We start from the raw sequence: 12,175 nt of genomic DNA, 5'->3' as shown, positions 1-12,175 counted from the left end.
AACAAATATCGTATATTAACACATGTATGTGGAACCTAGAAAAATGGTACAGATGAGCCGGTTTGCAGGGCAGAAGTTGAGACACAGACGTAGAGAACAGACATATGGACACCAAGGGGGGAAAACTGCGGTGGGGTGGGGATGGTGGTGTGCTGAATTGGGCGATTGGGATTGACATGTATACACTGATGTGTATAAAATTGATGACTAATAAGAACCTGCAGTATAAACAAACAAACAAAACAACTAATACTAAACTTTCATTGGGTTATTTGTATGGAAATATGTTAATATAAATGTTTCAGACATTACATGAAATTTCTAAAAATCTTATATGTTCTGGTATAATGTTATAAGTCATAATTCTAGTTATTACTTTAAAATGTATGTCTCAGAAATAACTAAATTTCCTTGTCAATTGCACTATTATGAACTTTCATCAAATCTTTAACTGTGGTCATTTTTAAGTCTTTTGTCATTTACAGACAGTTCTGGGTGTACTCTGATGCTTTTGCAAATATGTTCCTATAAAAGGGGTTCATCTTCAAGGAATTCATAGAAAAGACTCTGACAAGTACAGGTTTCTGATAACTGTACTGCTGAACTGAATGAATAAGCATTCTCAGAACTCTAATGAAAAACTGATGAACTCATAAAAGTGCTAACAAAAGATCAAGATAAAAAAATAATAATTACATTAGATAATGGCCATTCTGACATGTGTGGGGTGATATCTCATTGTAGTTTTGACTTGCATTTCTCTAGTAATTAGTGATGTTGAGCATCTTTTCATGTGCCTCTTGGCCATCTGTATGTCTTTTGTGGAGAAATGTCTATTTAGGTCTTCTGCCCATTTCTTGACTGGGTTGTTTGTTTTTTGATATTGAGCCACATGAGCTGTTTGTAAATTTTGGAGACTAATCCCTTGTCTGTTGCATCATTTGCAAATATTTTCTCCCATTCTGTGGGTTGTCTTTTAATTTTGTCTATGATTTCCTTTGCTGTGCAAAAGCTTTTAAGTTTAATTAGGTCCCATTTATTTATTTTTGTTTTTATTTCCATTACTCTAAGAGTCGGCTCAGAAAAGATATTGCTGCAATTTATGTCAGAGTGTTCTGCCTATGTTTTCCTCTAAGAGTTTTATAGTATCTGTTGTTACATTGAGGTCTTTAATCCATTTTGAGTTTATTTTTCTGTGTGGTGTTAAAGAATGTCCTAATTTCATTTTTTTTTAAATGTAGCTGTCCAGTTTTCCAAGCACCATTTATTGAAGAGACAGTCTTTCCTCCGTTGTATAGCCTTGCCTCCTTTGTCATAGATTAATTGACCATAGGTGCATGGGTTTATTTCTGGGCTTTCTATCCTGTTCCATTGATCTAAATTTCTGTTTCTGTGCCAGTACTATACTGTCTTGATTACCATAGCTTTGTAGTATACTCTGAATTCAGGAAGCCTGATTCCTCCAGCTCTATTTTTCTTTCTCAAGATTTCTTTGACTATTTGGGGTCTTTTGTGTTTCCATACAAATTAAAAAATTTTTTGTTCTAGTTTTGTGAAAAATGCCATTGGTAATTTGATGGGGATTTCATTGAATCTGTAGATTGCTTTGGGTAGTATAGTCATTTTGAAAATATAAATTCTTCTAATCCAAAAATATGGTATATCTTTCCATCTGTTTGTGTCATCTTTGATTTCTTTCTTTAGTATCTTAGAGTTTTCAGAGTACAGGTCTTTTGCCTCCTTAGATAGGTTTATGCCTAGGTATTTTATTCCTTTTGATGCAGTGGTAAATGGAATTGTTTCCTTAATTTCTCTTTCTGATTTTTCATTGTTAGTGTCTAAAAATTCAACAGATTTCTGTGTTTTAATTCTGTATCCTGCAACTTCACCGAATTCATTAATGAGCTCTGATAGTTTTCTGGTAGCATATCTAGGATTTTCTTTGTATAGTATCTTGTCATCTGCAGTAACAGTTTTACTTCTTCCTTTCCAATTTGGATTCCTTTTCTTTCTTTTTCTTCTCTGATTGCCATGGCTAGGACTTCCAAAACTATATTGAAAAAAAACTGATGAGAGTGGACATCCTTGTCTTGTTCCTGATCTTAGAGGAAATGCTTTCAGCTTTCGCCGTTGAGTATGATGTTAGCTGTAGGTTTGTCATATTTGGTCTTTATTATGTTGAGGTATGTTTCCTCTATGCCCACTTTCTGGAGAGTTTTTATCACAACTGGGTGTTGGATTTTGTCTAAAGCTTTTTCTGCATCTATTGAGATGATCATATGGTTTTTATTCTTCAATTTGTTCATGTGGTGTATCACAGTGATTCATTTGTGTGTATTCAAAATCCCTGCATCCCTGGGATAAATCCCACTTGATCATGGGGTATGATCCTTTAAATGTATTGTTGGATTCAGTTTGCTAATATTTTGTTAAGAATTTTTGTGTCTAAGTTCATCAGTGATATTGGCGGGTAATTTTCTTTTTTTGTGGTATCTTTGTCTGGTTTTCGTATCAGGGTGATGGTGGCATCATAGAATGTTTGGAAGTGTTCTTTCCTCTGCAGTTTTTTGGAACAGTTTCAGAAGGATAGTGTTAACTTTTCTGTAAATGTTTGATATAATTTGCCTGTGAAGCCATCTGGTCCTGGACTTTTGTCTGTTGGGAGTTTTTAAACCACAGATTCAACCTCAGTAGTTGTAATTGGTCTGTTTATATTTTCTATTTCTTCCGGGTTCAGTCTTGGAAGATTGTACCTTTCTAAGAATGTGTCTGTTTCTTCTAAGTTTCCATTTTCTTGGCATATAATTGCTTGTACTAGTCTCTTACGGTCCTTTGTATTTCTGTGGTGTCCATTGTAACTTCTGTTTTTCATTTCTAATTTTATTGATTTGGCCTCTCTTCCTTCTTTTCTTGATGAGTCTGGCTAAAGGTTTATCAATTTTATCTTTTCAAAGAATCAGATTTTAGTTTCATTGATCTTTTCTATTGTTTTCTTCATCTCTATTTCATTTATTTCTGCTCTGATCTCTTTGATTTCTTTCCTCTACTAACTATGGGTTTTGTTTGTTCTTTCTCTAGTTGCTTTAAGTGTAAGGTTAGGTTGTTTGTTTGAGATTTTTCCTGAGATAAGCTTGTATCTCTATAAACTTCCCTCTTAGAACTGCTTTTGTTGCATCCCATAGATTTTAGATCATTGTGTCTTGGTTTTCATTTATCTCTAGGTATTTTTTGATTTCTTCTTTTTTTCATCAGTGATCCATTGGTTGTTTAGTAGCCTATTGTTTAGCCTCCATGTATTTGTGGTTTCTGCAGTATTTTTCTTGTAGTTGATTTCTAATCTCATAGTGTTGTGGTTGGAAAAGAGGCTTGAAATGATTTCAATTTTCTTAACTTTACCAAGTCTTGCTTTGTGGCCCAGCATTTGATCTATCCTGGGGAATGTTCCATGTGCACTTGAAAAGAATGTATTCTGCTGTTTTTGGATGGAATGCTCCATAGATATCAATTAAGTGCATCTGGTCTAATGTGTCATTTAAGGCCTGTGTTTCTTTATTGATTTTCTTTCTGGATGAGCTGTCCATTGATGAAACTGGGGTGTTAAAGTCTCCCACTATTATTGTATTACTGTCAATTTCTCCTTTTATGGCTGTTAGCATATGTCTTATATATTGAGGTGCTCCTGTGTTAGGTGAATATATATTTAAAATTGTTATATCTTCTTCTTACAATGATCCCTTGATCATTATGTAGTGTCCTTCTTTGTCTCTTGTAGCAGTCTTTATTTTAAAGTCTAATTTTGTCTGATGTGAGTATTGCTACTCCATCTTTCTTTTGATTTCCATTTGCATGGAATACCTTTTGCCATCCCCTCACTTTCAGTCTGTATTTGTCCCTAGATCTGAAGTGGGTCTCTGTTGTAGACAACATATATATGGGTCTTGTTTTTTATCCATTCAGGCAGTGTACGTCTTTTGGTTGGAGCATTTAATCTGTTTACATTTTAGGTAATTATCAATATATATGTTCTTATTGCCATTTTGTTCATTGTTTTGGATTTTTTTTTAAGTCTTTTTTCTTCCTTTCCTCTTTTGTTCTCTTCTCTTGTGATTTGATGACTAACTTTAGTGTTTGTTGGATTTCTTTTCCTTTTTGGTATGTATTTCTATTATAGATGTTTGATTTGTGGTTACTATGAGGTTTTGATATAGCAGTCTCTCTATATATACATGATTGTTTTAAGTTGCTGGTCTCTTAATTTTAAATGCATTACAAATATCCTGCATTTGTACTCTCCTCTTATGATTACTTGTCTTGATATCATATTTGCGTGTGGATAATTTTCTGCCTTTACTTTATGCTTGCCTTTACCAGTGAGCTTTCCCATTTCATAATTTTCTTGTTTCTAGTTGTGGGCTTTTCTTTTCTGCCTAGGGAAGTTCCTTTAGCTTTTGTTGTAAAATTGGTTTTGGTGGTGCTGAATTCTTTTAACTTTGCTTGTCTGTAAAGCTTTTGATTTCTCTGTCAAATCTGAATGAGACCCTTGCTGGGTAGAGTGTTCTTGGTTGTAGGTTTTTCCCCTTTCATCACTTTAAATATATCATGCCACTCCCTTCTGGCCTGTAGTGTTTTCACTGAAAAATCAGCTGATAGTCTTTTGGGGATTCCCTTGTATGATATTTATTGCTTTTCCCTTGTTGCTTTTAATATTTTCTCTTTATCTGTAACTTTTATCAGTTCAGTTATTATGTGTCTTGGTGTGTTCCTCCTTGGGTTAATCCTGTATGGGACTCTCTGTGGTTTTATGGACTTGGGCTCCTGTTTCCTGTCCTATGTTAGGGAAGTCTTCAGCTATTATCTCATCAAATATTTTCTCAGGCCCATTGTCTCTGTCTTCTCCTTCTGGGACCTCAATATTGCAAGTGTTGGTACATTTGATGTTGCCCCAGAGATCTCTTAAACTGTCTTTATTTCTTTTCATTCTATTTTCTTTATTCTGTTCCACAGCAGTGATTTCCACCATTCTGTCTTCCAGCTCACTTGTCTGTTCTTCTGCCTCATTTATTCTGCTATTGATTCTTTCTAGTGTGTTTTTCATTTTTGATTTCTTCAACTCTGTTTGGTTGTTCTTTATATTTTCTAACTCTTTGTTAAAAAGTTCTTGTAAGTTCTTGCTTGAGCATCCATTCTTTTCCTGAGTTCTTGGATCATCTTTACTATCATTACTCTGAACTCTTTCTTGGGTAGCTCTAGAGATAGTTTGCCTATCTCTACTTCACTTAGTTGTTCTTCTTGGGTTTTATCTTGTTTCTTTGTCTGGAACATATTCCTCTGTCTTCTCATTTTGTCTAAAATTCTGTTTGTATTTTTATGTATGTGGAAGGTTAGTTATGTTTCTCAACCTTGGAGAAGTAGCCATCTGTAGGGGATTTCCTGTGTGTCCCAGTAGTACAGTCCCCTCTCATCACTGAGGGCTAGGGGCCAGCTGGTCCCAGGGTAGATTCTGACCTGTGTTTGTAGACTCAGTTCCACTGGCTGCTGGATTGTTGTTTCTTGCTTCTGGTGTCTGCCTCCTTATGGGTGAGGCTGGTCTAGAGGCTTATGCAGGCTTCCTGGTGGGTGGGGCCAGTGCCTGCCCACTGGTGGGTGGAGCTGGGTCTTGGCTTTCTGATGGGTAGGGCCGTATCAAGGGGTGTGTCTAGAGGCAGCTGTGTGCTCAGGAATTCTTTAGGCAGCCTGTTTGCTGATGGGTGAAGCTGTGTTCCCACCCTGTTTGGCCTGAGACATCCCAACACTGGAGCCTACAGGCTGTTGGGTGGGACCAGGACTTGATGCCAAAATGTTGGCCTCTAGGAGAGCTCACACCAATGAAATGTCCCCTGGTAACACTGTCACCAGTGTTGTTGTCCCCAGAGTGAGCCACAGCCACCCTCCCACCTCCCCAGAATACCCTTCAAGACCAGCAGGTGGGTCTGCCCCAGGCTCCTATGAAGTCATTGCTTTTACCCTGGCTACCAGTGCACACAGGACCTTGTATGCACCCTCTAAGAGTGGAGTCTCTTTTTCTGAGTCTCCAAAGTCTCTGCAGGAGTCTTATGGAGCTCCTGCAATCAAGTCCTGCTGGCCTTCAAAGCCAAATGGTCTGAGGGCTCCTCCTCCAATGCCAGACCCCTAGGCTGTGGAGCCTGATGTGGGGCTTAGAACTCTCACTCCTATGGGAGAACTTCTGTGATATAATTGTTCTCCAGTTTGTGGGCCACACACCTGGGGGGGTATGGAATTTGATTATATCAGGAGTGCACCCCTTCTACTGTCTTATTTTGGTTCTTCTTATGTCTTTGGATGTAAAATATCTTTTTTAGTAGGTTCCAGTCTTCTTAATCAATGGTTGTTCAGCAGTTAGTTGTGATTTTGGTTTGCTCACGAGAAGAAGTAAGCTGAAGGCCCTTCTACTCTGCCATCTTGGACAGGAATTGAAAAATTCTGCAGTTTTGCATGACACATACTGTTTGTTATGCAGTTAAGCACACAAGCCCTGGAGTCAGACTGCTGGGATTCAGATTCAGATTCTTTCCTTTAACCTCTATGTGATTGACAGCTAATGTCTCTATTTTCATGGAATTTATACCTCCTCTTTCACCCTTAGTCTAGCTTCAGGGACCGTGTGCAGAGGACTTGCACCTAATGAATTAGATTAGTTTGGATTAGAGTTCCCAGCTCAGAGCTGCTCCTGATATCTGGAATTTGCGTGCTGGGCCATTGGCAGTTCACCCTGCCATTTTATTTTATGGAGATGGCTCCTTTCTTTAAACTTCATAAACTAACCTTTGCTAGCTTTGAACTTTTCTTCTACAGTTTTGTCACCTCTTAGCCTTCATAGAATTGAATAGAGTTAGGGTCTTGCTCTGGATTAGGCTTTGGCTTAAGGGAATGTTGTATCTGGTTTGATCGTCTATCCAGACCACTAAAACTTTCTCCATATCTGCAATATGACCGTTTTGCTTTCTTATCATTTGTATGTTTACTGGAGTAGCGCTTTTAGTTTCCTTTGAGAACTTTTCCTTTGCATTTACAACTTGGCTATTTTGTGCAAGAGGCTTAGCTTTTGGCCTGTCTCAGCTTTGGACAAGCCTTCCTCACTAAGTTTAATCATTTCTAGCTTTTGATTTAAAGCGAGAGATGTGCGAATCTTCCTTTCACTTCAATACTTAGAGGCCATTGTAGGGTTATTAACTGGCCTAATTTCAATATTGTTGTGTCTCAAGGAATAGGGAGACCCAAGGCGAGGGAGAGAGAAGGGGTCACTAGGTGGAGCAGTCGGAACAGATACAACATTCATCGATTAAGTTTGCTGTCTTATATGGGCAAAATTTGTGGCACTCCAAAACAATCACAGTACTAACATCAAAGTTCACTGATCACAGATCAACATAACAAACATTATAATAATGAAGAAGATTCCAAAATTGTGAGAGTTACCAAAATTGTGACACAGAGACACAAGGTGAGCAAATGCTATTTGAAAAATGATGCTGATAGACTTGCTTGATGCAAGATTGCCACAAACCTTCAATTTGTAAAATAGCACAGTATCTGCAAAGCACAATAAAGCACAGCACAGTAAAATGAGGTATGTCTGTATAAAAATAAATCTTGTCATTTGCCAAACACACATTTACTTAATGGTAAAATATGAATACAGAGAAATTAAGACAAATTCCGGTTCTTGATACTTTAGATTATATAGGAATACATTCTGGATGTTTGTGAATTTTAGATTGTCAGATTCTATTTATAAAATAGTTTAATAAATTGCAGATGGCTTATTGCTAACTTATATGTATTTCTACCAAGGTTATTTACTTAAAATTCTTAAATCTTAAAAAAAAATATGTTGCAGACTTACAGAAAGTTAGAAAAATAATAGTACATAGTATAAAGAATTCCCATGTGGGCCCCTCACCCACATTCCACAAACATTGACATTTTGCCAAAGTAGCTTTCTCTCTCTAAATAAATAAATATTTTTCTCAGAACCTTTTAAGGTAATTGTGGACATGGTGCTCTTCTACCCCTAAACATTTTAGTGTAAATTTCCTAAAATTTAGTGTAAACTTTCCAAAAAAAAAAAAAAAGGACATTCACTTATACAATCACAGTACAGTTATCAAATTCAGGAAATTAACATTGATACAATACTGTTATTTAATCTTTTGACTTAATTCATGTTTGCCCAATTGTTCCATTAAAAAAAAAATCTGGTCCAGGAATCAATTAAGAATTACATGTTGCATTTGATTATCATGTTTCTTTAATCTGCCTTAATCTGAAATTTAGTCTTTGTCTTCTATTGCCTTGACAGTTTTGAAGAGTACAGGTAAGATATTTTGTAGACTGTTCCTCATTTGGGTTTGTCTGATGTTATCTTGTGATTAAATTCAGGTTATACATTTTGGCAAGCATGCCACAGGAGTGGTGTTCTATTCCTCTCAGTGCATCAGAGCTTATTTGCTTTAACAAGCTTAAGTCCTAGTAATGAGAGGAGTGTTTTCTTTGGTGTTATTTATTCCAGCTTTTAAATTTACTGTAAAGTTAAAGAAAAAGGAAATGCTAGCATTAGGAACTATAATAGGTTTTTTTTAAGCTAAAAGATGCCATAAAATTAACCACTTGTATTCTAGTGAGTAAAGTTTAAGAAAAATTCAGATTTCTGATATACTCCTCTTTCCCTACTATTCTTTTTGAGCTTGCTTTTCTCAGACATGTGCAAGAACCCTCAGTGAATGTTTGCCCCTGGCCAGGCAGATAAATAACCTTGTCTTGTGAACTTTAAATGGAAAACAACTCCAGGCCAATACAAACTAATTTTGAAATATGCCCTTCATAATTAAATCTCTACAGTCCCCCAAATTTTATAGAGTGTTTACCAACATTTGAGCTATTTAAAATCACCTATGATTCATCATTAATTATTAGAGAAAGGCAAATCTAAACTACAATGAGGCTCCACCTCACACCGGTCAGGATGGCCATCATTAAAAAGTCTACAAATAATAAATGCTAGAGAGAGTGTGGAGGAAAAGGAACCCTCCTACACTGTTGGTGAGAACGTAATATGGTGCAGCCACTATGGAAAACAGTATGGAGGTTCCCCAGAAAACTAAAAACAGAGTTACCATATGATTCAGCAATCCTACTCTTGGGCATATACCCAGAAAAGACTTTAGTTCGAAAAGGTACATGCACCTCTATGTTCATAGCAGCACTATTTACAATAACCAAGACATGGAAACAACCTAAGTGTCCATTGACAGATGAATGGATAAAGAAAATGTGGTATATATATATATATATATATATATATATATATATATATATATATATATATATATATATATATATATATATTATATATATATATATGTATGTATTATATATATATATATGTATATACAATGGAATATTACTCAGCCATTGAAAAGAATGAAATAATGCCATTTGTAGCAATATGGATGCAACTAGAGATTATCATACTAAGCGAAGTAAGTCAGAAAGAGAAAGACAAATACCATATGCTATCACTTATATGTGGAATCTAAAATATGATACTATCTATGAAACAGAAACAGACTCACAGACGTAGAGAACAGACCTGTGGCTGCCAAGGGGCAGAGGGATTGGTGAGGGAAGGATTGGGAGGTTGGGACTAGCAGATGCAAACTATTATATATAGGATGGATAAACAACAAGGTCCTATTTTATAGCACAGGGAACTATATTCAATATCCTGTGATAAACCATAATGGAAAAGAATATGAAAAAGAATATGTATATGTATAACCGAGTCATTTTGCTGTACAGCAGAAATTAACACGGCATTGTAAATCAACAATACTTCAATAAAATTTAAAAAATCACTTACGATGCACTTTTCCTTAATGTGTACTTTGGTAGCGCTATGGGGAGCCTTAGATTTTAAGAATCATTTCCATTTTATATACAAACAAGTTTTGGCAATCTGTACTTTGGTTAATTTGCTGTGTTTATATTTTCTTCTCTTATTTAGCCAATCAAAAACCCCCCAACAGGGAAGAAGTATGTTAGATGCCCTTGTAATTGTCTCCTCATTTGTAAGGACACATCACGGCGAATAGGATGTCCAAGACCCAACTGGTAAGACATAAAGATTCATTCATTCATTCATTTGTTCATTCAACAAGTACTTATTAAAGATTCATTATGTGGCAGGTTCTATTCTAAACAGTCTTTCTCCTCAAAGTAATTATACGAACTACAGTATTTTTTTCTTTGTTAAAGGAATAATACTGCTTAGTTTGAAATTAATGGTTACAGTTATTTGTTTGTTTGGTTTTTTTATTTGCTGTTATTTTTATTTCCAGCTTATAGATGAGAAATCTGAAGCTCTGAGAGAGAAAATAAATAGTTCAAATCAGTGCTTTTCACACTTTTTAAACTTTTGGCTCTGATGCCAAGTGTAAAATACATTTTATTTTACAACCGAAAATTCATATGTATTCATATACATACGTACATACACACACTCATATATTTTAAACAAAAGCTTCACAAAGGAAATTTACTTTTGCTATATGCAGTGCACTTAGATTTTTTCGTATTTTACTTACTCTGTTTCTGTCTATTTATCTTTTTTTTCTTTCTTTTTTTTTAAACATATTTATTGGGGTATAATTGCTTTACAATGGTGTGTTAGTTTCTGCTTTATAACAAAGTGAATCAGATATGCATATACATATATTCCCATATCTCTTCCCTCTTGCTTCTGCCTCCCTCCCACACTCCCTATTCCACCCCTCTAGGTCGTCACAAAGCACAGAGCTGATCTCCCTGTGCTACGTGGCTGCTTCCCACTAGCCATCTATTTTACATTTGGTAGTGTATATATGTCCATGCCAATCTCTCACTTTCTCCCAGCTTACCCTTCACCCTCCCCGTGTCCTCAAGTCCATTCTCTACTAGGTCTGCATCTATTCCTGTCTTGCCCCTAGGTTCTTCATGACCATTTTTTTTTTTTTTTTAGATTCCGTATATATGTGTTAGCATACAGTATTTGTTTTTCTCTTTCTGACTTAACTTCAATCTGTATGACAGACTCTAGGTCCATCCACCTCATTACAAATAACTCAATTTCGTTTGTTTTTATGGCTGAGCAATATTCCACTGAATATATGTGCCACATCTTCTTTACCCATTCATCTGTTGATGGACACTTAGGTTACTTCCATGTCCTGGCTATTGTACATACAGCTGCAATGAACATTGTGGTACATGTCTCTTTTTGAATTATGGTTTTCTCAGGGTATATGTCCAGTAGGGGGATTGCTGGGTCATATGGTAGTTCTATTTTTAGTTTTTTAAGGAACCTCCATACTGTTCTCCATAGTGGCTGTATCAATTTACATTCCCACCAACAGTATAAGAGGGTTCCCTTTTCTCCACACCCTCTCCAGCATTTATTGTTTGTAGATTTTTTGATGATGGCCATTCTGTCTGGTGTGAGATGATATCTCATTGTAGTTTTGATTTGTATTTCTCTAATGATTAATGATCTTGAGCATTCTTTCCTGTGTTTGTTGGCAATCTGTATGTCTTTGGAGAAATGTCTGTTTAGGTCTTCTGCCCATTTTTGGATTGGGTTGTTTGTTTTTTTTTTGATAATGAGCTGCTTGTAAATTTTGGAGATTAATCCTTTGTCAGTTGCTTCATTTGCAAATATTTTCTCCCATTCTGAGGGTTGTCTTTTGGTCTTGTTTATGGTTTCCTTTGCTGTGCAAAAGCTTTTAAGTTTCATTAGGTCCCATTTGTTTATTTTTGTTTTTATTTCCATTTCTCTAGGAGGTGGGTCAAAAAAGATCTTGCTGTGATTTATATCATAGAGTGTTCTGCCTGTGTTTTCCTCTAAGTGTTTGATAGTGTCTGGCCTTACATTTAGGTCTTTAATCCATTTTGAGTTTATTTTTGTGTATGGTGTTAGGGAGTGTTCTAATTTCATTCTTTTACATGTAGCTGTCCAGTTTTCCCAGCACCACTTATTGAAGAGGCTGTCTTTTCTCCATTGTATATTCTTGCCTCCTTTATCAAAGATAAGGTGACCATATGTGCGTGGGTATATGTCTGGGCTTTCTATCCTGTTCCATTG

General features: G+C 36.0%; 1 protein-coding gene across 1 annotated transcript in view; it reads left to right on the top strand.

Annotated features, from left to right (window-relative positions):
• The window catches only part of PIP4P2 (phosphatidylinositol-4,5-bisphosphate 4-phosphatase 2), a 90,631-nt gene that overhangs the window by 34,373 nt on the left and 44,083 nt on the right, over positions 1–12,175 (top strand). The window contains exon 3 of the mRNA XM_068525832.1: positions 10,064–10,170. Coding sequence (XP_068381933.1) covers positions 10,064–10,170 — 107 coding nt within the window. The remainder of the gene's footprint in view (positions 1–10,063; positions 10,171–12,175) is intronic.

Source organism: Eschrichtius robustus, chromosome 17, assembly GCF_028021215.1.
Source record: "Eschrichtius robustus isolate mEscRob2 chromosome 17, mEscRob2.pri, whole genome shotgun sequence".
Classification (NCBI taxonomy): domain Eukaryota; kingdom Metazoa; phylum Chordata; class Mammalia; order Artiodactyla; family Eschrichtiidae; genus Eschrichtius; species Eschrichtius robustus.
Note: the sequence above shows the minus strand (reverse complement) of the source record. Positions and strands in the feature narration are given on the sequence as shown.